The sequence below is a fragment of the Botryllus schlosseri genome, chromosome 13 (assembly GCF_051294905.1).
Source record: "Botryllus schlosseri isolate E-star chromosome 13, Bs_hap1, whole genome shotgun sequence".
Classification (NCBI taxonomy): Eukaryota; Metazoa; Chordata; class Ascidiacea; order Stolidobranchia; family Styelidae; genus Botryllus; species Botryllus schlosseri.
In genome coordinates, this window is record NC_137248.1 from 19,286,323 (window position 1) to 19,312,677 (window position 26,355).

General features: G+C 40.3%; 1 protein-coding gene across 1 annotated transcript; it reads left to right on the forward strand.

The window, feature by feature from the left end:
- The first annotated feature begins 24,111 nt into the window (after positions 1-24,111).
- LOC145453636 (uncharacterized) lies at positions 24,112-25,907 on the forward strand. Its single transcript, XM_080331609.1, has 3 exons — positions 24,112-25,045; positions 25,232-25,419; positions 25,484-25,907. The coding sequence occupies exons 1-3, from the start codon at positions 24,289-24,291 to the stop codon at positions 25,769-25,771; spliced, it is 1,233 nt and encodes a 410-aa protein (XP_080187735.1). The 5' UTR covers positions 24,112-24,288; the 3' UTR covers positions 25,772-25,907.
- Positions 25,908-26,355: the final 448 nt, after the last annotated feature.

Here is a 26,355-nt window from a genome sequence, read left to right on the forward strand (position 1 = left end):
CGTAATATGTGTAAATTACCGAAATTATACCAGTAACTTGGGTGGCGAGATAGCGCAGTGGTATAATTCGTGGCTGCAACACCGAGGACGAGTTCAGGGTTCATTGGTTTATCTAGGCTCCTCCTCGCCACCTCATCCGCGTAAGCGGTGTCTTACAAAAAGCCTTGAAGTGGGTCATGTTTTAAGTTGGCAGCAGTTACGGAATTAAAATGAAGATTATCGGCCTGCTGTAAATGACCTGACCATAGTAGTCGACAAACACCATGAATACCTCAAAACAATAAATACCAGTCACTTTTTCCCGTCGTTGATATGCTCACGCGGTGTTTACAATACACACTTACACATACTGGCAAGTCAGAACTGATTTTACTCGTTGTTTTGTGGGTAAAACACAATTACAGATTAAATTGGCCCAGCCATTTTACCGGATTATCAGTGATTTCTTTACTTATGATTTCCGACATTACTTCTTGTTATGGCGATGTGAAGTTTCAGGCGGACCATAGCTGAAACTCCATATTGAAAATTTACCGGATACGTTTTTCAAAGCTAAAGAGGGTTTTGAACGACATATAATTTGGAATATTGAAGTGCAGGCTCATGCCTGCTATCCTATTGTGAAATACATTTTTAGACGGTTCCTGTCACTACAGTTTAAATTATTCTTCGGAGTGGTAGTGAATTTTATTTCGCTAGCATTGAACTACACTGAAATGGAAGCGATCACGCCGCTCGCGTTTTTCAATAGCGAAATGCATGGAAGGACCGTCCACATCTTTATATAAAAAGTCTTAAGGCTACCCATAATTTGAGACAACGGCTACTATAGCAGAGGTATAGGTTATACCCAGAGGTGGTCATAAACGAGGTACTTCTACTTTTTCGAAGTACTTAAAGGGGCACTGCGCTCTAAAAATGATGTGGTCTCAAATTGAAGGTGAAAACGAACAAAAATTTTTGGCCGCGGCCATTTCCTTCGGAACGCCACCGTAATGGAGCTGCAATTTATTGAAATTTCTACAAGACCAGCTGCCGCGGCTGCTTAACCCGTTACATCGCACGATATCTTCACCGTGGCACTTGCTCGACGCGATTAGGCAGTCACGCAGAGAACGAAATTTAGATAGTTGTCCGCCGATGTTATGAAGGAAATGTGTCTAAGTTTTGTTCTCTGCGTGACTGCCTTATCGCGTCGAGCAAGTGCGATGATGATGACATCGTGCCATGTCACGAGTTAAGCAGCCGCGGCAGCTGGTCTTGTAGAAATTTCAATAAATTGCAGCTCCATTACGGTGGCGTTCTGAAGGAAATGGCTGGGGCCAAAAATTTTTGTTCGCTTTTACCTTCAATTTGAGACCACATCATTTTTAGAGCGCAGTGCCCCTTTAAGTAGTTGTCCTCTACATCTGGTACTTACTCAAGTAGATAGAGTTTTCGCTACTTCACTTCTACTCCGTAATATTTTGTGATCTACTTACTTACTTTTCGTTATTTTCACTTTGTCAAGTAGAAGTAGTGTAACCCCCCAATTGAAAGAGAAACTGGGGAATTCTCGGGCTGTTTTCACTGAGTTCTTACTTTCAGTTTTAAGAAAATTTATAAGTCAAACCCTGTCTGCTTTTGGACTCTGCAAACCTTGCGTATAAGTCTTGTATTCAATCAAAATCAAGCAACCCAAATCGGATTTGATAATACTAAGATGCTAATGCAAGCGAGATTCGCTACAATGCTTTCTTGTCCGTTGCTCGATGGAATGAAGAGCGATACAACAGCAACGAGGGCAATTTATAGCTGTAGCAAATATACAATTTAACAGTAATCAGCCAATCAAATCGACTATAAGCGTACAATTGCAATGAGTAGAAAAAGCGAATACAAAAATGACGAACTGTTTCCTCTAAAACGTCATCGAATAAAGGATAGAAAAAACGTGCGGAATCGTAAACAAAGCATTAGGCCTATTGGTATTTCTCGTTCAATTCGCTGTATCATTACTTAGAGTTCTAATTAGTTTCAGTTCTTTTGTCTGGAGAGCATACATGTTGAAGTATAAAAGCCAGTGTAGTAATGCCTTTAATTTCCGGAAATAGGGCTACACAATATGGCATTTTTACGATCCACCATATTTTTTATTAATGCTTACTAATCGCGCAAAGTGTTTACGCCGCATCTGATACAGTTTCTCCGCATTGCCCTTCGACTAAACTACAGGCCTTATAATATGGGGGAAGGCACCATACCATGATATTTTCTAAGGATAGGATTAGTGTCGCATTTTCATATCCATACTATCATTTTCATCCCATGATGCGGACGAATGCTTATGCTGTTGAAAATTGGATACCTTTTGGTATCCATATATGAATCAAGCTCTGCACCTTTCGCTAACTCAATTTGCAGCTTTTGACAATCCATGCAAACGAATTACGATTGTTTACACAGGTACTTACTGACTTGAGTAGATTTGAAGTCAGTCAATTCTACTTCTACTTCAAGTAGTTTTAGGTTGCTTCTACTCGTACTTCGGTAGATTTTTTCCTTCGCTACTTCTACTTCTACTGCGCCACCCCGCCACCCCGTAACTCGGCGCCTATGTGTGATGGTATTCATGTGATTTTACGGTAGTGTCTGCTGAGTGCTGAGTCGAGGTAAAATTGTCTTGCCGACATAAACAGGCTAATTTCACCCCGAAGGCCGTGGATTAACCGACCGCGCCAACTTTTTTAGACAATATCCAGAGATGAATCGTTTTGGAGTAGGACCAAACACCTCGTCGAGCTATCTTCAATACTTCCAGACGTAGCCTACTATACGAGTACAGTGCACCGCACGAAATCACCTGGCAAAAGCGATACCTGGCCATCCACAAAATTATGGAATCGGAAACGAATGATCGTACTAATCGCGCAGTTTAACGAGGCAGCTAGTACTTAGCGAGTCGTTCGCATGTCGTCAACTGAGACAGCTTGAGCTTTACCTCAAATCGAACATGTTTCCGGACCTAATCTTACCTCACGAAGTTCTGCATCAGTTTAAAATTTAACGTTTTATTTGATTACCAATTGGGCAGCCTTCAACATCTTACACCTTGAAATTAAGGTATAAAATCCTAATATACCTCTCGGACCGGCAGAAGCGTTGTCACGGACCGGCGGTTGAGAACCACTGCTTAAAACAACCATTTGTTTTTAATACAACCCTAAGTACCAGCGAACCAAATAATAATAATTGTTACTACATGTATTCACCGGCCGCAATTTTTTAACAAGTGCTTCATATTAGCTGCAGCAGCAGAAATGGATTGGCATATATAAGATCAACATCTCATTTATTGATTAGGGTGAAGTAAAAACACATCTCATCAATCGAATTCTTCCGGGTAGGTCAACATCATTCGTAACCTATTCCTTATTCGCGCATGAATTCCACTAGATATTCATGTATCGTGAGAAGTCAGCTCAAGCACGATTCCGCCTGGCGTCAATCCTCATCCCATGGCAGACTTGGACAACTGGAAAATGTTCAGATTTTCGAAATTAATAATAATAATAATCATTGAGTTATAATTTTCAACTGGACAAGTCACACACAATGTACAATGCGATAAGACATAATGCGATGTCCTGAACAGATAGGAGGATGCCGAACGACACGCATCAGTAGCGATCCTTTTAATCGAACATCCACCTCGGCCTTGAGTACCCGATGTCTCAGTTCTTTTCGATATTGATCCATTTTCAGAGCCGCGGCCCTTTCTACTAGTTCTTTCCGATGCAGTGAGTGCTTTCTTTCGTCGCGTCTTTTTCTGGGCTTTTTTGTCGCCGTAAGAGCGGCGACGGCGGGGGTAGAGGAGCCCAGATAAACCTCCGACGGGAATCGAATCGGTTCCGCGAGATTTGTAGGCGCTTATCGTCACCACTATGCTATCTTCCCCGCTACATTGGAAATTGAATTAAATTCCAAATGAGAATGAAATACAGCACAATTCAAATTCAGTTCATATCAAATAAGAGGTCATTCTCATAAGCATGAGAATGGTTAACGTATGTGCTTGTGCAATGTGCACCAACCCTGACCCGTTTCGCACTTATATACAGTTCTCCTGCATGGCTCACAACTCTTTTCGATTGCGCTGATGTTGCAGTCATGCCTACGTCATTTTCTCTTTTCCAGAGAAAAACACAATAGTCCATGTTGTCGCTCTCTGCTGCGAAATACCTTTCCGCTTCAGCCTCCACTATATTTTCTTTGGTTGGATTTGACGCATTTATTCTCTTTTTCTTGCTATAGTTGAGGGCATGAAAGTGAACAAGTCTGTGTTAAAATCTCGTTTTCCTCGCTGCTGTTCTTTTTTGTGATCGAAACTAGAAGGTCGTTTGCTGGCTACAGGCTACTATACCAGCATGGGTATTATTCATCACAAAAACTACCATATGTCTGTGCGGTTAAAGTCACGCGATAGCGGCTTGGCATTGGATCTCCCCCGACCTAACAGCGATACTTGCTGCAAAATGCCGCAGACAAAGAGGCATTTCCAGGAAAACAAAAGATTAGATTATAATTTCAATTAAAGTATAGAAACATTTCACAAAGTGGTTTTGGAAAGCCTCAATGGCGATATAGCAATTGATGTCATTATATATAAGCAATGTCCAATACCAATACCCTAATTAGGACCTAATATAACCATTACTGATGAGCAAACTACTGCATACACATGGTCTTCCAACAATGGCATTCACACCAGCAATAACTCGAGGGTTGTTACGTTTTCCTTTACCTGCTACTATCCTATGCAGCCTTTTGTATTTCTAGTGTTAACAATGTCACTAATCAATTAACTACGACTTAGGACTAGGACTGCCATTCAACATACCTGTGGCATGTCGCGACAATAGATCTACATATAGATGCATTTGTGATATAGCTATAACTGGCTTGTGATTGTGGGAGAAAGACGTTTTTTGATTTGTCGCAGCGCCCGCTTAGCAGCGGAGCTTTTATGAGCACATGTATTCACTTAGATCAGTGGTTCTTAACCTTTTTTCCTCCAGCGCCCCCTTTCGAAAATTATCGTGCTCCAGCGCCCCCCTCCAACTTCATATTGTAAGGAATGTAACAAAGACAATGAGTAAGAGGGAGGGCCGTAACAGCACTTCGTCAACCCCCCTAAAAACGAATGCCTTGCGCACCCATAGCGTGATAAACTGAACCTCTGAGGGCTTCGCCCCCACGAACCCCATATCGTGATTTTGATGGTCGGCAAAGTTTGTCTGGCCTGGTCGACCTAGGTACCAAAATTTTCTTTAATGCATGAATGAATAGCTGGTAATTACACATATAAGTCGCTATAAACTTTTTATCCTCTCAGCCCACGTAATCAGATTTACCAGTAGCACTGAGTGAGCTGTTGTATAGGGAAATAAAGGGCACGTAATTAGTAATTAAACATATTCGGGCGTGCCCGCAGGTACAATTATTCGTTACCAGGGCCGTAACAGCACTTCGTCAGCCCCCCTCCAAACAAAAAACGTTGGTTCAGGGCCCCCATCGGGTGATAAACCAAACTTCCGGGGGACTTCACTCCCAGACCCCCATTAGGCTGTCCGCTATTTGCTGATAGCCTATTAGGTATCTACATTGGGTGTCCATTTACTGAGGCAGCTGTTCTCGCCTAGTCGCGCGAAGCGCGAAAAATTTCACTAATTAATGATTAAATTGGTCAATATCATCGGGAATTGCATGTAACTTGAGATCAATTTTTATCCTCTCTCTTCTCACGTAAACACATTTACCGGTAGAGCTGAGTGAGGTGCAATGTTCCCTTTAAGCTGCGCACGTGCGCAGTGCTGACACGGTCTCTGCGCACAGAAAATCTACGTTGCGCACAACAAATCCGAAGTTATTACCTTTTTTTAGTCGTTACGCACTGTTGCCCAAGGGTCAGCGCAGTGAGTTGTCGAGTTTGCGCATACTCATCAAAACTAAAAGCGAACATTGTGAGGTTTCTTGGAAACTGTAGGGCCCGTTACTAATAATTAAACATATTCGGGCGGGCGAACCCGTTGGTATGACTTCGTTGCATGATGTTATTTCGTGACCCCCTGTCTGCAATATCAAAAAATATAGATTCGCTCAACGGGGATATCGCCCAACAGGAATGTCCCTGTCGCTCAATCGTACTAAACTAAAAGACGCACACGATTTCAGATTGATATTTCTGCACTGACATATAATTTTTCCCTGCCAGATGGAATTCGTCTTCTAGGGTTCAGATTGCCAAGACAGGAACATTCGGTGTCAGTCATTTAGGCGCCCATGGTCAATTAAACCTATATGTATTTTGAAGGCTATATGTAACGAAGTTTTCGGTGTTAATTGGCTCTGAATACTCATTAAGGATATGTCCTATCACCACTTCATCTACTGCGAAGCCATTTTTCTCCAGCGCCCCCCATACCGCCCCCCTGAGCCCAGCGCCCCCCATATCGCCCCCTGAGCGCTTCCGCCCCCCTTCAAAATCGCCAGCACCCCCTGGGGGGCGCTGGGGGCAAGGTTAAGAACCACTGACTTAGATTAAACTGCGTTTTGATCAAATTTGCTGCTGTTTTAAAAATAAGGATGCGTCGTTTATTCTTGAATTTATGCGTCAACTGTTTTGATTCCCTACAACTCCGGAAACGCTGAACTTCCAGTACAAAGAAAAAGGTTGCATTAGCTCGGATTAGTCCATTGGTTTGGAAGAGAAATGAAAAATCTATAAAGCTATTCGACCACGGAACCAAACTTATAACATAAAGTACGTGGGTAGACAGTAATCGCGAATCGCATCACATTCACAATTTGTAATCATTTTGATTGTGGGAGAATTGGAAACACTGAAATCACTAAAATAGGCATATGTTCATTTCCGTCATGAATAATTTTGACAGAATTTAAACAGTATCTTGAACATTTTTACCTCCATGTATTGCTTACTGTTGGGTGAATAGTCCGGTGTGAAATTTTATTGCCAAGTTTCACTTCGTCGTTACCACTTCTTAATGGGGATGGTGGGTCCTCCTATTACTAAAACACCCATGTGCCCACCGAGGCTCCACCGTATGGCCGTCCTGTCAAAACCGTTGCACACCTGACCTAAACTTTATATTACTTGTTGTTTACAGTATGATGGTGAATTTTTCTCGTATTATTTTCGCCAATGGTTTGTTTTCAGGTGCAGCGAACCAAACGAGGGTTCGAGTTTGGGCAGCTGATGATTGTGGATATATGAATACAAAACATACTCCGCAAGACAATGCTAATCTTCATTGTATAAAACTATAAATGTTGTCAATGATCGTGTGTGTGTGTGTGTGTGTATGTGTGTGTGTGTGTGTGAGGTTCACGTTCGCGTTCTGTCTGTGAACCTCGGAAATTTACAGGTTCACGTTTACAAACGAACCTTGGTAAGTTCTGCACTGTGAACCTTTTTCCATATATTATAGTTTTCACTGCATTATAACATCTTTGGTTGAAATCTATTGCATTTCAACTGCCCCTCTATGCATGGCGCTGGCAGCATAAAAAAAATCAACACTTAACGAGTATGCAACTTGACAATCTCAAAAATCTTACTTGCTTTATCACAAAAGTTTGCTCGAAATATCCAGCTTTCCGCTTGTGAATATTTGGTGACTCTCTGCTGTGAGCTAGATCCGCAATCACACAGCATCAAGAGCGAAATACTTTACATGTAAGTAGTCAGCGTATGATGCTTCAACCAATCAATGAAATTGATATCGTCTGATGTAACAAATCTAGCAGGCGCACAAATGGCACGCGTGCCGGGGGTGCCGACCTCTGGCGTAAGCTTATATTCCCTTGCAGTCCTCGTCTAAATTGTTGGCAAAACGACGAAAGATATTGATTTTACGGGATTATTATATAATTTGATTGCCTCAGTTGATACATTTGGCGACGTTTAAAACGCCAATATGTACTCCAGCATTGTGGCATTATGTGGCCCGAGTTATCGCTAGGTATAGTGTACATTTTGATAGGTTATCACTTCACAGAAAGGTAGGGTTGGAATTAGCAATATGACTTCACGTGACGTCATGAGGTTCACGTTCGCTTTCACACAGAACCTTTCAAAAACGTTCGCGTTCACACGAACCTGAACTTTTCAGAGGTTCACACTATCCCTATTGCTTATATTTGGAAGTTAGAATCAATTTTCCTTCAGCTAGACAATTACCTGAACAACAGTGAACGCGATACCAAGTAAATAGGCCCTAATCTAAGGCATTGCTCACAGTAGACATAAATAACATCGATGTTATAATTGTTATATAAACTTATAGCATGTCCAATGTCCATGAGCAATATGGACTACCCATACAGCTGCAGCGTTTGTTGCCGAGCACCGCAATCCAATGCAGCAACAATGACAACAGTTGCAGCGTCACAAGGGTAAGTAGGCTATGTATTCTCAGGAATTGTATAAGATGTATTTACGGTGTCGGTTTTTGAAATTGTTGTAAGAAATATTCCTTATTCCAAACTTTTACACCTACATGAGATGGAGAATTGAGTAATAATCTCGATTCTATGAAACCGTTACCAGGTGCGCAATGAAAGAATGTTTAAAGAGCTTCAATGCGCTCAAAATGGTATCTTGAAGTCGGCAATAGGCGCTATATTGATCATGATGAAGAATACTGCAATAATCGACATTCCATGGATATTGTAAGAAGCTGTTTCGAATAACGCGAATGAACAGTGCGTTTGCGTTACGATTACTGGCTGCAATCGTTGAGTTTTAATGACTTGATACTCAAATACTGTTTCCCTTAACGTGTACAAATCTTTAATCGTTAAGGAGCATCGAATAAATTTGCATACAACTTGGATGGGATACGATTGAATGGGCCAACAAGTCAGTAAATTAAGAGAAAAATGCGCATATTTTGCAGAAATAGGCATATCGGCGCCGTTGATTAGCACGCATTAATCAGGATTATGACTTCAAGATTAGAGGGGGGCCACAGTACATTTTCTAACCGGAAAATGGGCCTCGGCGAAGAAATGGCTGAGAACCCCTGAGCATGCAGTACCTGTTGGTGATCAGAAACATGCACTCACTTCACTTTGCACTCACTTCACTCGCAACACCTGCATTAAGAGGGTTGTATGGATTCGTGTGTTATGTCATCAGCAGAAGCATTATTCGTTATGACAAAATTTCCTATTCACGTTTTCCTTTTCTGCTATAATCGTACTGGAAGCGGACACACATCGTTATTTCACCATTATTTTCTTAAAGTTTATTCTGCTGTCAATCACCCGCTTGTAGCACGTTAGCATGTGTCGTAGTTAGAACGAAAATTGGCGGAGCTACAAATCTTCAGCGATCAAGTTGTCCAAGAATATATTTTCACGTAACAAAGTAAATGTAGCGGCAATTTTCAAAAATTTGTTTACTTATGATGGTCTCTAATGTTATATTGTCTTCGAATATGCGCACCAGGAAGCAATATAATTGCAATCATAAATAATCGTGATTACTGTTCCCTGTAATCCAGTGGTTCCCGACCTTTTACCACCCACGTACCATTTTGAGGTTTAAAGCAGTGCTCGCGTACCACCTATATCAGTTGCGCGCGTTTCCACCATTTATGACATCATACTCACGTATTTGACCTATGGGAGGTGTCTTAACAAATTCTATTAAACTAGGCCAGGGGTGTCAAACATACGGTCGTGGGCCGGATCAGGCCCGCCAGACGATTTTATCCGGCCCGCATAGCAATTCTGAGTACATTGAAAAAAGATTATATTATCCATCACATCCACAGTAATAAACCAAATTACAAAGTCCGCGTTGACAGTTAAATATCTTGTATTCATCACAACGCATACGCAGGGATAACGCCAGATTATGACTAAAGCAGGGGTGGCCAACCTTTTTGTCATTCACATTTCGACTACTCGTGTAGCCTACGGCCGCATGCCAGAACATAGTCGTAATGAACGAACTGGACGCCAAATACCCAGGTTAAAGTTTCTATATCCATTTCTGGTAAACTCCGGACTAATCTATTTAATGGTAGGCTTACTATGCGCACCAAAATCGCGAGTGGTCACTGGTAATGTTAAGGAAGGAAGTGCTCATAGTCGCGCCAAGCGCGAAAAATTTCAGATTCACCAATGAATTTCGTCATTGATATCAGTAGTTTTACATATTACCATCAAACATTTATCCTTTCTCCCGTGTGATTAGATTCACTGGTATAGAGTTGATGTAGGGGTGTTTCGAAAATTTAACGCAAGTTATAAATTATGATGCATCTTCGGGTGGGCCAATTGGTATTAGTAACTTTGTAGCAAGCTGTTATTTCTTGACCTCTCATCAGGATTGTTAGTATAGTGAGGAGCACACGATTCCGAGCTGATATTTCCACGTGAGGCGCATCATTTTCCATTGATGTTCGCATCTGTATTGTGGGGCTCTGATTGCAAAGGGTGCTACTATATTGGAATCGACAAATTAAGTCGCGTTGAATCGCGCCCAGCGCGAAGAAAATTTCAAGATTAATTAAAATCTTTCAAGAAATCGGGAGTCAATTCGCAAATTCGAATTGCATGTCGACAGCCGCCAACACATACTAATTGAATTGCGTGTCTACGGCAGCACAAATTCCCTCTTACGGCCGCAGGTTGGCCACCCCTGGACTAAAGCAAACGGAACACTGAAATATGTCTACTTGTATCGCCTGTAATGCCATTGGATTCAACCGGACAAACATCGTATTTTCGCCAATTTCATTGCTCGCAAATAATGGTGTTGCGACTCGCTAGAATGAAACCCCTACGATCCGTGTATTATCTATATATGCTTGATAATAAAGTATCCAGCGAGAAGCAATGGCACGAGGCAACATTTTGGATTTCGTTGACTGGTCCGGCCCGCGAGCGATTTCATGACTTCGATCCGGCCCGCGATGCAAATTGAGTTTGACACTCCTGAACTAGGCAGTATCACCCAGGGTTGATGGGATGTATGGAATTGTTTTTTCACCATCAGTCACAAGAAGAACAACATAATGAAATAACAACACACATTCAAAAGTCAATTTATTTATTGCCTTGACTGCATTTGTTTATTTTCCACCAGCTTGTCGATGCGTGGTATACGTTTGCTCACAGCGCATCGAAAATCATGTATGGGCGCAACAAGTCGATTTCGTTTCTTCGACTTGATAGTCATCAGGGATGAAAATCCTTGCTCGCATTCCCACGTATAAGGGAAAATTAGCACCTGATGGGGAATAGCGTGAGACGACGGCTTCAAAAAACTCAGTAGGACCTCCCTTCGGTCGAAAAAAAAAACAGAATCTACTCGCGTACCACCTGGGAGACCTTCGCGTACCACTAGTGGTATGCGTACCACAGGTTGGGAACCACTGCTGTAATCATTAATCGCAATCGACTTCTACGCGATTGTGATGTAATTGTAATCGAAATAGCGATCTGTCTGACGCTTGTTAAAGTAATTCGCTATTTCTATAGAATGTGAGTAATTATCAAAGTTGGATTTAATTATATACCTTCGAAGTTATGATAGGGTTATATCGATAATGAATATCATAATATTACCTGGTCTTCGGGCTCGAATCGGGTTCCACTATCATACGCTGGATTTGGGATCCGTGTACTCGGCCCCATTCCGACTCTATTTGATCCGAAAGGCCTAAACCTTCGCACGAGCTATACTAACAACCGATTTTAAAACAAAAAATCGCATGTATATCATGTCTAACTTTTCGGAAAGAGATATGTAATGTACACGAATTCCCATTTCATTACAATATGTAAAATCAAACAGGTTATCGGGTACGCAGTTCATTTCCGCAACTATAACATCCTTTATCTGCTTCGAGATATTGCTTACTATCTTCGCTGCTTCTACCATTTGTTTTACTAAACATGCCATGCGGCCACTGTTTGTGATATAGTAAAGATTGAAGGAGAATCGGATTTGTTATTACCCTATTCGGTGGCTATACAGATTATTCTGCTGATGCATATTTTTCCACTGACATCGAATCTACTTGTGATGACAAAGTTCATTCTCTCGCATTTTGGTCAACCACGTGCGGTGGACTGATGCACTCGTGGAGATTATCGTGTCCTCGAGCTAAACCTGAGGAGAAGTTCGTTATGTGTCCTAGAAGTGACGATAAACATTGAACTGTGACGTGATTCTTGCTGTAAAGGAAGCGAATCCGAGTAATAACGTGGATAAAAAAAATTCGGTGACACAAGTCTCAATATAATCTGCGGCAACACATCATTTCGGACGCTTACTTCGACGTAGAATTTTTATGCATTTCGATGCCATTTAAAACCTCTGGTGTTTTACGTGGTGTGATTCCGTTTTTTTTTTACGAATGAGTATTTGTATGTGACCGATACCATCTTCTTGGTTTGAATATAGAAAAGCGCGATTACACTCAGAGGAAAGGTCGTGTGCAAAAAGGAGCATGTCCACCTACACTGTACGAAGAACTAGAACCCACACATATTCGATTCATGTCAATGCACATTTGCAGTTTCCTTTGTAGCGATGATCTTGGTCCCAGGAATCGTACTGTATGCACGTCAACTTCACAACATATTAATAATTTTGACTCATAAAATACTAGTCGTAGGCGTACGCTTGACATTTTCCGACAGTATTATACTTGTTGTTGTGGCAACATGTAGGATCAGTTTCCGGTCGGAAATAGCACATACATCGTAAGTCCGTTCGAAGCAAACCATAGACCATGGTCTCGAACACGCGGCCCGTGAAAACATTTTGTGTATTCAACACTAATGTGTCGATTCTGTAATCCGGCGCACCAAGTATTTCATCCTCCCATATCAGGCCCTCTGACCGGAAAAGTTGCCCGCCCTGATAACACATTATTTATTATATTTATGTTTGTTTTTTTATTATTTAACTGTTCCATCTTCGAAGGTGAATGTTTGATTTGACTTGGGTAATGGCATGATATATAGCTAACTTATCAGGAGCATACCCGAAACGTGGATTAGATCAAATCAAACTTTGTTAAATTCCAAATTATTCCACCGATATAGTCGTGGCACGTCACATGTCCCCTCTGGTAAATTATAACGCGATAGGGTTTATGATCCTATGATACTTATTTCCTCTCGCATAGTGTCTATATCCCATATAATTTTCACAAATTATGCTTAGTCTCTTCCGAATGCTTCAACGATTTTATTCAAATAATATAGATGTGTTTTTATTTTTGTGTCAAGCGTGAATTGCTATAATAGTAAATCACATTTTCATGATGTGTGTGGAATGTCAGTCTGCAAGGCCCCGTCAAATAAGCCTAATACTTGGAACGACATTCAATACTTCTATTGATGCTGCGGACGGCGACGTCATCAAAAGCCAGTAAATTGACCCGCGAGCACATTTACGTTTGAGACCAGGGCATGGTATGGTATGGTATGCAATTTTTTTTCCAACTTCCATAATTTGGCAGTTTTGCCAGAACCATAATGAATATATGATTTGAAACTGTTAAATCGACTGCCTACCTCAGAAAATCGTTCACTGACAGGTCTATGCTCAATTGTTCATATCTCAAATTGCGACTCAGACTTACCCATTCCGATTGACATCTATTTAAAGATAAAGGGTTGCTACGTGGGTATAAAAGAAATTATTAATATTGAAATTATTCAAATCTGAATGTCGAATGATATTCGGCCGCTATCGCGTTAACCTGCAGCTTATATTTCGCTTATCGTAACTTCTCTTCCGCAAATTACCAAGATGAGTTTTAAAATCGTAGACTCTGAGAATGTAGCAGTTACATGAATATCAATATCAATTTGTTGAGCTTGGAAATCATTTTTGAGCTTTGCTCGGATAATCATCACGCAATATAAATTGGACATAAGCATCATATTGCTATTCAAAAATAGGTAGGTTTTGTCTGACCGATGTTACGACATGCCGGCCTTCAACTCGCATTGTAACTTCTTTAAAATCTGTTTATCTCTGATTAAAGAATAGACATCGTGATGTTGACTAATGAAGCTACTAAGTATGACTCACACATTGGCGTAGGAATCGGACATGTGATGCGTTGTCGCAAAATCTGTAATGATTGTAGCGAAGCAAAATTGTATTTTAAGATATATTCTAATCAGATAATACCTTTGTTTTGTGTAATTTTGTGGATTATATCTCCATTACCACTAGCAGTGCGTAACCGCACTAGCTTTACGTGTCATGAGCTTCTTCTGTGAATCCCAAATAATCTGGTATATATTTTACGTTCCGTCTTCGATGATTAGGCAACCTACATCGTTGGCATATGACACAAAGGAATTGGGATTAGAATTGGTGCATCAGGGCTGTTTAAGTCAGTCAGCAGGACCGACCATCAAATCATGAAGTGAGTTACGCGAATTACATACGATATGTTAATAAAAATTACTGCATGGTTTCCTCTCCACCTTTAAATAAGTACGTCTGGTAGCCTACATATAATGTCGGACAATGGAATGTATACCTGGCACCTACAGAAGTGAGGAACAGAGTCGGGAAACTGTTGATGCAATGAAAATGGAGGATAGAGTACATACCCTTTGCTGAGATGGATAAATGTATCATATAATCATACAGTGCGCAAGTAAAGACCTGAGTAAACTAGAGTTAATATCGATTACGCCACATTGGGATGAGCAGGCAATGCTATTGCCCGGCGAATATTTTGATCAAAACAGACAATCTCTTCACATCGGCACCTCCAAAAAATCTACAAAACTTTAGGCTATGCAATTACATCGTAGATGCAAGAGTTGTAAGTATAATGTATTGTATATCGTGACTCCAAGGAAGAAATATATGAAATAGACCGCGCTGTAAACCAATAGACAATCGCGTGAGAAGAGATGCCGCTCAAACAGAATTATAATTACGTTTTCCCAATACTGATTAACTCATCGTTCTCAAGCCTTTGATTAATAATATTTCGCGTGCGAAGGTATTTAATAGACTACCCTAATAGATCCAAAATGTGGTAAGAATAGGAAAATTGAATTCTAATTTCATATGTTATTTTCAGTACTAATTGGGTTGTTATGTTTATACGGCAATGACATTATGCGGAGTAATTATCATGATTTGGAACAATTTAAGCGATTTTGGAAAAGAACCAGCGCTAACGCGGGAGTTTTGAAGGTTTATTTCAATCCACCTGCAGATAATCACCACAAGCCACTTCTAGCACACGCGGTCTACTCCAGAACATTCCTGCGCTTAACACGAGTTATACAAATTACAGAGATGTACACCATATTGTTATTTACTTTCCTGAATGTCATTACGTGTGTGTTGCGTTATTCGCAACAGCTTATCATTGTATCATTCGGTTTAATTATTGATATCGTCTTGGAGGTGATGTCGTTGAGGTGTGTATAGCATGTGTTAACATTTTCTCAGACCATTATACAATAGCGTAGATCTGTTAACATCAGACACAACAACCATATTCCGACAATGGATACAGAATGCATAATTACGCGAACATTTTTCGCTCCATGTCAATAATTGCTACTATATTGTATAACTCACAGGTGTTAATTTGTAAACCGTTCTCAAAAGTGATTGTTGTCAATATATCTGCTAGCATGTCTAAACAGCTACCTCGTCACATATGCAATACTGGACATTTAAAATGCCGAAAACATTTCAAAACAGAACCTAGAATGCAGGCTACTATAATTAGTTTCTATTATTCGTAATGTAAAATGAGTTGATCCTAGCTTAATTCTCAGCAATACGGGAGTGGATATAGTGAATGCTACTTTATTTTCCCCACTCCAAATTTGAATCGAATGGTGTGATTTCCATAGTACCGGGAAGCGCCAAATATGTAAAAATGTCTCTAAACGGGTGTTAGCTCCGGATTTTCTTTATAGTGGCACTCGCATTAAAATCATGTGCTTCAAGTAAAGATATTCGTAAGACATTGTTAATTGTTTTCTGCATTGTTTCCCATATGAAAGTGCAACTTTCTTTCTTCTTTCTCGTGACTCCTCTTTTGATAAGACTATAATCACTATGACGTAGTTTATCTCAATGCACTCGCGCAGTGCCTTGCAAAAGCCTAGAGCAGTAGGTCTCTTGACCGGTGTTCCACTGAACACTAGGGGTTCCACGAGCCAGTCTCGGGGGTTCCGTAGGTTCCGTATGATTTGTAATGATAAGCTCATCTTAGTCATCATTGGTCGCAGGCAATTAGACCTGATCGATATTCAAATTGTGGCAGTTGTGGTAAGGCATCGGTCACGTGCAGTAGCGTACGCAATGGAGGTTGTCGTTCGTCATCGAAATTCCGACATTCTGAAATGCCGATTCCATCCCAATATTTATAACCTCATTTGCAGAATTACGCCATTGTTATTACGTCGTTGCTGCGTTTCGACCGATACGATGACATTTCCAAGGTGAAGCCTTGCCTTTCTGAACTGGTATCTGAATTGAAACAACAGAAGTCGCGCTGATCTTCAATAAATATTCATTATGTTTTTCTCTTGTGTGAAAATTATATGTTATTGGTTTCGTTATTTTAACACTCTGTTTAATCATAGTTGATTATGTGCACCAGTAATCTACAGTAATGAATTATATGTATACAATAGCTAGATGTGTATTGCGGTGGAGTTTTGCTTTTATGAATTTGGGTTTCCGCGAAGGCTTAGTAAAGGTCTGGATACCCGCACACAAAGGACTAGCATATACCGAAACCACCGATAAACTGGCAAAGAAGGTATCCATGGAGTGGAGATGGAACCCGTCGACCATCCAAACATGTACACACTTAGAGTAAATGAAGGCCAGGCCAACATAGCAGAATGTCACAGGGAAGTATACGGCGTCATGCCACTCAACAAATGAACGAACTCGGCAATCAGGAGGTGGAGTCACTCCAAGCAACTTTTCACAAGCAAACTCATTGGATCCGAAGAGAGAAATCGATAGGGATCCGATTGTACACCGGTAATTGCAAACTAAACCAACACTTGCACAGACTCAGCTTACACGAAAGTTGACTCTGTGTCGAATGCGGTGTGCCAGAAACGGTGAACCATTTCGTGCTGCACTGTAATAAATATTCCAAGAGACTCTTTGGGGTACAGAACTTTAATATACATTTTAATAATATATTCATAGTAAAATATATTAAAACCCGAAGCTTTTCGAGCTGACACTTTTCAAGGGCAATCGTCAGCAAATGGAGAATTTCAAAAACATGCATCAGCTACATTGCATACAACCAACTATGACGTCATAGAAACAAACAACATGAAATACAGGCAAACCGCGAGCGCAGCTAGTGGCCAATTTTGAGATTCACTAAAAATTCCTTCTGCTGACACAAGCGCGGTCGGTGGATTTTAATAGAAGTCGATTCCAGTGCAGACAGATGGAAATTAGTGCGGCCTCTACCTAATATAGAAAATCTTTCATCGCGATAGTTTTTAGCGCAAGTTGCATTCTCAGCCAAATACTTGCCGATGGCAGAGTTCATAGCCATGGCCTGATTAAATTAGCAATCGCAGATCAGTTACGGCTGCGTCTTCGCGAGAGTCCAATATGCGTGATCTAATAACGCTAGGAACATGTTGTTTGATGCGTTCCTGCAAGCGCTGAGTTGTTCTTCCCACGTACCGACAATCACAGTTGCACTTGAAATCATAGACTATATTGCTTTGTTGAGAAGCAGGAAGAACATCTTTGCGCGTTGCAGGAAGCAATTGTTTGGTGGTAAACACAACATTAGTTTTTACGTTATCGTAACAGCGATTTACAGCAGAAATCAATTGCTTTTCAAACCGGGAAGAGATGGGGCCCAGCCACGGTAAATGTATATATACATTTTCCTCAGACCGTGTGTTCGTGTTTTGTGATTTGTTGGGATTGAAATTACTGAGTTTTCTGTCCACAGAACTCTTGATGATGTGTTCAGGGTAGGCCTACCCGTTATCGACTAGAATTTTGCGGATATATTCTAGCTCCGCGTTTAATTTTACATCCGAACAAATCATCAAGGCTCTGTGCACCAACGTGCCAATCAAATTTAGTTTACGGCGATTCGGGCTAAAAGAATTCCAGCGTATATAATGCCCTGTAAACGTTGGCTTCCGGTAAACCGAAGTGACAAAGCTAATACCCCGTTTTTCCACTAGAACGTCTAAGAATGGTAACGAGTTAGCACGCTCTTTTTCAAATGTGAATTTTAAAGACGAGTGTAGAGAATTCAGCAGAAGGAATTTTTAGTGAATCTAAAAATTGGCCACTAGCTGCGCTCGCGGTTTGCCTGTATTTCATGTTGTTTGTTTCTATGACGTCATAATTGGTTGTATGCAATGTAGCTAGATGCATGTTTTTGAAATCCTCCATTTGCTGACGATTGCCCTTGAAAAGTGTCAGCTCGAAAAGCTTCGGGTTTTAATATATTTTACTATGAATATATTATTAAAATGTATAGTAAATATTCTGTAGAACGGGCCCATCTGAGCAGAGTCGCACAAATTATCGAACACCTTACACAGTGTTTCTCTCATAGTTAATTAAAGAACGTTTCAGCCGTTACTCGACTTTGTTATATTGACTGGAAGACATGTCATATGACATGTGACTTCATAGATAAGCAAAGCCTCAGCAGCTAAGCACCACTCATCAAAAATACCAGTAAGTAGTTTTGGGTAGTTTTAAAGTAGTTTTAAAGTAGTTGGGTAGTTTTAAAGTAGTTTTGGGATTTCATTGCGTAAGTTTAATGAGTAAAATCGTTATGACAACTGCGCAAAAGAACCCTTGTATTACGATAACTGAACTCATTTTTGAAAAATAAATACACCTATTCCTATAGTCTCATTGGCCATCATTGCCTTAGTCACAAAGATGCATTCTGCCATTTCGGAAGCGGCCATCTCTGATTAGCTGCATGCTTAAAGAATATGTGAGCCATTGACCAAATCTACTTTTGGAAAATACTTACTTGATGACTTTTCAGAGCTTGATTTTCTACTTCGAATTACATGAACTTGTTTTGTTTCGTCGTTGGAATTGCTAATGCTACTTGTAAATGACTCAGAATTTATTAAATTGCTTTTTTTCAGCTGCAACAATGATTACTTTAACCTCCTCTGCACGTGCTTGGTGCATTTGTGAGGTAATATCGCGAGGAACACAGCCAGTCGTATACTATTCCATGTACATAGAGGCCGCACAATGAACCTTCAGACCGAGCTGCGTATATAAACCATTATGATATCCATCAATATCGAAAAGAAGTATCATGTTGTTTCTGAGAGTAATGATGCCTTCAACCGGACAAGCGCAATCTGACAGAGTTGGGCTTGAACATATGGAAACATGGTTTACGCCTAATTCTTGTTGAACTTCTAAACGCTATTTGTTAACATTGCAGAGAAAAATTACGTGTTTCAGATGCATGTATGTATAATGTACATAGGTGTATGTATAGCATAGTATCTTTGTATAAGGACAAATATATACATCGTAAAGGCAGCTGTCTTCACTCAAGTAAAGGATTGTTTTGCCGATCTTGAATGTTGATCAGCGACAAAACACCAATTACACCTCGGATGACTAAGTGTGTCAATCAGTTTACAGAAATGACAAATACATTGAAGAGAAATTCCCCAACAAACAACTTTATCACATAAATATGACCTTTTCACTTCATTGTGACCCTGTGTGATTTCCTCATGTTGATATTACGATTTGCGGAACCCTCGCACGGACGTGTATGTCAGAACTCGACTAAAAGGCCAATTATCATTAGCGATCCCAATAATTATAACGTCTTTGAAGTTGATATCGCTAGATTGGAAAACGATAGCTTGCGATTCATACAAGAGTATGATTCAGCTTCAGTTTTGCAACATTCGCACGCCATCGCATTCATCGATTGCGAAGATTGGATTTGAGGGTTGTTGTGATACCAGTAGCCTAGGATTTATTACTATAACGGGACCGATTAGTCTACTATTGGCCTTCAATTACAGGGTTTCAAGTAAATGCAGGTTTTTAAAGTGGTAGTGAGAAAAATCATTCAAAGTCAAATCATCTCACATTACAGCTACATTAGTTCGGGATTGCGTGCAAATGCGGAGTTTTACAATCGTATAATTACTCGTCTCGACGTTTTAATATCATACTTACTAAATGTTCCATTTGAAACCTCGGTTTCGCAGGTACAGCTTTTCGCGGAAATCGTGATTCGTTACATCATATAATTAATGAACCTTTAACCCTGCAAATGCATCCGCGTAATGATACCTTCGGAATATTTTCAGCTTTGCTTGCAACGCTGTTCACACGAACACGGGGAGACGACTCCGCAAATTATGTCGGCGTGAGATGAAATTGCTTAATTATACGCACGTCGGGTTTGGAGCTATTTGCCATTCCTTTTTATGCTGGACAACATTCGCAACACAGGGCGTAGCAAGTCCAAATACAACGGGGTTCCTATAGCGAATCATACATGTATCATCTACTACAGCTTGTTAAAAATTACCTTTTGCATGTAATGTTACTACTAAACCAAGGGTGCATTATCGGAGTATGCATAGCACTATCGGTCAATAACAACATTCTTTGATTACCAAATGCTGTCAACATTATTCGTCGTGAATGCATATAGCCTATAATGGGAAGAGGTAGAGAGAGCAAAACTATATGAAAGTATGCCTTTGCATATATGTGACATTGTTAATACTGAAGGTAAAGAGTAGCGCACAGAACATCAATATGCTTATGCGTCCTATGTGTCACCGGTGCTGCAAAAAGCGCTTATTCGAATAGATACAGTCGATGCGTCAAGAGAATCGCGCAAAAAGTTGACATTTATCTTACGGAAGGGTAATATTTGCTATTCAAACCTCGCACGCCATTTAACTCCGACGTTTAGCTAATAGCTACGCGTTGAAATACTTGCAACAAGTCAAAAATGCATAGTCGGCTTTTCATCATCGTACTAGAGAATGAGCTCCAAGCACTCCAAAGTCATTTGTCAATAGACAAACTTCACTGTGGAACATATATTAGTGTCAAAAACTAATTTTTTCAGTTCACACAAAACCACAGTAGCCATATTTTATATAATTTGATACATAACTACAGCATGTAACTTGTGGTAATGACAAAATTAAACATCGCCATCCATGATCAAATACGATCATAATGTTCCTCGCATTGTTAAATTCGAAATTGAACTTGTTTAAGACTGAAATATCTCATCTGAAACTCATTAACAATCCATGGAATGTAATATCTTGTTGGAGTGAGTTTAATGAATACGCTAGTGTTTTACACAGCTTAAAATAGCACGCGGATGTCTCATTTCATCGTCTCACGGCATAACCTGCCTAACCCCGATTTTTGCGTGGAAATACTGATCTATTATACCGGAGGTATCCCGACAACACTTCCTTCCTGTCCATATATTATTGTAATCGATTTACATGTTGAGACGGGACTGCACTCATGTGGACACGAGAGCAACCTAATACAACTGAGCTCTCATCACTGATGCTCTGTTTCCGACAGCAACCAGTAATAGGAAAGTAAATCTTCATCATAGTGGACATAACACGAAGAGATCTCTATTCATTGACTCTTTATTTACACTCATTGCCTGTATTGGATCGGTTCTCGGATTGCCGAGAAATTCATAACTTTCTTTTAAACTACTGTCGCGATGATTGTTCGCCGTGGCGAAGATGAAAGTCGCAGTCTAATCGGATTATCTCCATTAGTTTATACTTTGTTTAACTTATGAGATGATTTCACCGGAACATATATACCATGTCGCCTTTTGACATCTCTTCCACTAAATTCATGTTCAAGCCCATTAAAAGGCGAGCAGTAAAAACATACAAGAGCGCTATTCTCATTGATGATCTAAACCTGACACTTTGATTTAGAATTACCAGACATACGGCCCCCTAATTTCGACTCATTCTTTCCCCTATTAAAGCAGCCGACAGAAACTATAATCCTTTGTCTTACACGGTAATTGATGTCTCATGCAGTGAATGATTGGAAATTAATAGCATCCATCATTCTATCTGTACCAGCAAATTGCTGTGCCGGTGCTGATAAATTAAAGGTGCGTAAATTGATATCATAGCTCTTTATGAGTTGAACCAGGTCAGAGTGAAGTAAAGGGCACCTACATCATTACATATTCATGAATTCGGGATTTATGCTTGAAGTTTGTCATGAAAATAAAATGGTGGTAGTATAGTAGCCTAGATTTTGCATATTATGTTTTTACACAAATCTTTGGATCATCATCATCAGTTTATTAATCATTTTATCCTCCAAAATCCACCTTAAGATTCGATAAAACGAAAAGATATAGCAAGGTGTCGAACCGACTTGGTGTACTCTTTGAAATGAGATACCTACCTGGGCCTATACGAGGTAAGGAAGAGGCATGCTAACTCAATGAAAAGTAACAGAAGATGACATAAAAAGGCAAGTGATGAAAATGAAGTGGCGGAATGCGCGGTTGATATATTAGATCATAGTCCGGCAAACTCGAGCGGTGACTTGTAATGGCATAGTAGAACGGTGTACGGTTCATAATATATAAGAAATATTTTTTTGAAACTCGTGTATCAACATGTTCTGTCAAGTTGCGGCTTAAATCGTAATTTTACAAAAGTCCATGAAACTTGACTGAATACAGTTACATAATTATATATAATAATTGATCAGCGGTAACATGCTGATGAGTGAACGCTATTTATGTGATTTACAAACTATAAGTCAATATTGTGGGACAGTTGTTGATTGAAGTCTAATCGATCCAGGGTTTGTTTTCCGCCCCGAGACCCTTATTCGCACCGATGATTGCTAGGCTGCTCATATAATAATCTTCTGAGCTCATGAACAATTCGGCATCGTTGGATCCAAATTTCATTTTATTTTAGTTTTCAGCCATGCAGTGATGCGCAAGAACACAAGCTTATGATTTCGTTCTATCGTGCGTTGTATTATTCACAATCAGCAGTGTGATATTGTAATCAAAATTATCGAGAATGAATCAAATTTCGAATTTACTAGGTTTATCTTGTGTGTCCATGTCCATATTTCCTTCTTGCTGTGACTGTGATGCAGAGAGCGCTAGGGAATTGAAATTCGAGGAGTTTCATCAAAGATTTTACGATTACTGTATAATATTCAGCTTCACAAAACTGTTCACATGTGTAGAACTTTCCAATGTTCGTGCGCGAAATATCGAGGTTCGTATTTCGAGCATAACGTTCGCACGAACCCTAATATCGACATGCGTGTATAATACTCTCATGATCCTCTGTTACGCCTGGACAAATAGTTTATAGATTTACATTACATCGTGATTGCATTGCATTTCAGTCGTTTCAAAAAATCTTTTAAACTCATGATTTCTCGGCTGAAAAATATTTCAGGCACTTTCATGAAACTGTCTTTTAGTCTGTTTTCAAACAACACCTCCGAAAATGAGAATTAGCCTATACGCCGAATAACAATGTAATATTATTGACTGATCATTTCAAGTTCTACCTACAAAATGATTGGGAAATTGCTACACCCTGAGAAATTCTACTCCAAAATGATATTTCTGGAATGTGATCATTTAGTTTAATGCGTATGAATTTGCTTCCATTATTTTCATAGGCATCCATATTTTCGCGAATAATTGATGGATACTCAATACAGCAAACGTCGATATCTATGATATGTTATTCTCCGGATAAGTGCGCACCGAAGTTTGGATGTGCTATGAAGAGCGCTTTTTGAGAACACGGACTTCCGTATTTTCTTGAAAGTAAAGCATTTTTACTATAAATATCGTTTTCTTTATAGTTCTACGATTGTCAAATCATTTCTTCGAAATTTTGTAACGAATGCCTCATGTGTTATTAGGCAACAGGAGAGATGGAAACATGTTCCTTGGAGCGAAAAAAGCTCTTGTTGAGGGACTATATATGCCGAAGATTTGACAGAATCGATCACAAACTTTCCGTCCTTCCAGACGAATTTATCCGCAGGCTATATGCAACGAAATAGTGACGGTTAAGTTAGATCGAGCACCGTTATTGACACAACCTATTTCTCTTTGCACATTTTAGCAACGTAAATATTTATAGCACTTATTGTGTGTCGGCTGGAGTGGCTACAGCTACATGATGATATTAGATCAAAGACAACTGGACAGTTCCGGCGACGTGGAATCGCAAGCCACGCAGACAAATAAGCTGGGATTCGACATTGCGTCGCTCGTGTACGGACAGTCTAAATCCAATTCGAAGTCGCCTTCCACCATCAATGATAAAGTGACAGTAGCTTCGGCTCAAGTATCAGCAAGATTTCACCCGTACATCCGACAGGAACATCTTCGACGGTTCGAAGATGGGTGCGCTGATAAAACAAGGGGACAGAACGCTTTTACGTTTGACGAATCAAACGTTAAAAGTAGACTAACGTCGACTTCTCCATTGCGTAACGGACGATGTTCGCTGTCACCTAGCTCGACTGACATGTCTCCGACTTTGGTTGGCTTTAACAGTCCATTACCAACTATGGCCAATATTTCCCAAATTCCCTATCCCTATCCATACCCTAGAAATGCCGAACCTCAATCAACTCAGATCATGGATCCGGCAATCCTCCATGCCATGGCAGTCGCTGCCGCATCCGGATTGGGACACCGTCTACCAGGACATAACCCGACGATCCCATCATCTCTACAAAATCCATTTATGCAAACTACCACGTCCCAGCATCAACCACAAATTCCGCATTCAACAATTTCGCCTGCAGCTCTTGCACAACGAGGGCATCCCTTCAGTTTACTTCCCGACGGGAGAACTACCTACAATCCGTGGCTGCTGCGTCAATCTGCGGCTTTAACAAGACCGTTCCATCCGTCAGCTACTGCCGGTAAGAAACAGCATTCACTAATCTAATTAAACCGGGAAATGTCCGGCGTAGATTGAGCTGCGATGTTTAGCGGAACTGGCTATCCGTCGTTCCGGCGTAACATAGCAATTTTTCACGGTGCGTTCAATTAAAATGGCGGCCAAAATTTTCGCGAGATGGTAATTTATTATATTTAATGATTTTCAGATCCTATGATGAGAGCAAGATTCGGGTTCTTCCTGTCGAATCCATTTCACCGTAAACCTAAAAGAATACGAACCGCTTTTACCCCTGGTCAATTGCTGCAGCTTGAAAAAGAGTTTACGAAGAACCATTACGTAGTTGGAGCAGAACGAAAACAGCTTGCAAGATCCTTGAAATTAACTGAGACACAGGTAAATGCCGATAGTTCAGAATAAAATTTGCAACATAGATTCAAATTTCATGATTTTGTTGCAGGTTAAAGTATGGTTCCAGAATCGTCGTACAAAGTACAAACGCCAGAAAATCGAAGAGAAGGCCGGTGTTCACAGGGAATCGCTTGGAGAAGACGATGGTGAAACCAACGAATCCGATGATATTGAATTAGAAGATGATGAAGAATTAACTGTGGAAGACGATGAATCTGATAACGAACACGCTTTGGATAATGGCTTTAGCCTAATGAACAATCAGGCTGTTTGTAATCGTTACTTTGTGAATGTTAAACACGAAAGACAAGACGATATCCCCGTATCGTTTACATAGGACTAGTTCGTATTGGTTTCGTCGGTATCATATTATACCAATATCTTTTCAATGCTCTTAATCCTAAAGATGGTTTTATTTCAAATTCACTTCTCCTTTTTGTACTTTATACAAATAAATCAACTTCTTCAATGAATTTAATTGTATCTGTATAGGCCCTATGCGGGGAAGTCGCGTTTTAAGTGTGCAGTTCGAAGAATTCTCACGAAAATGTAGCCCATCACCAACACAGGCTAGGCACCAGTATCGGTTAACGGTCAGATTAAAAACAACTGCTCTGTTTCAAAACATCACAAGACTGCGATACAATGAAAAGATAGGAAGGTGTCGAAACAACTTGGAGTAGCTATTAAGATCAGACACCCACCTTAGCCTAGGCGAAGTAAATAAGAGGCATGCACACTGAATAAAAAGTAATGCAGAGAATATAAGACGGAAGCGACAAAATGAGGTGGTATGTGGCGGAGGGCGAGGTCGATGTTAGGTCGTGGTCCGGTAATCCTGAAGACTGGCTAGTATTGATTTAGAAGAAATTGCTTGTATTTCGACTTGAATGCGGACATGCTCGACGACTGTCGGATAGC

Excerpts from the sequence above, each read along its gene's own strand:
- LOC145453636 (XM_080331609.1), top strand. The coding sequence starts at position 24,289 with ATGATGATATTAGATCAAAGACAACTGGACAGTTCCGGCGACGTGGAA. Across the intron at positions 25,046-25,231 it reads CCATCCGTCAGCTACTGCCG|ATCCTATGATGAGAGCAAGA; the intron begins GTAAGAAACAGC and ends AATGATTTTCAG. Across the intron at positions 25,420-25,483 it reads TGAAATTAACTGAGACACAG|GTTAAAGTATGGTTCCAGAA; the intron begins GTAAATGCCGAT and ends ATTTTGTTGCAG.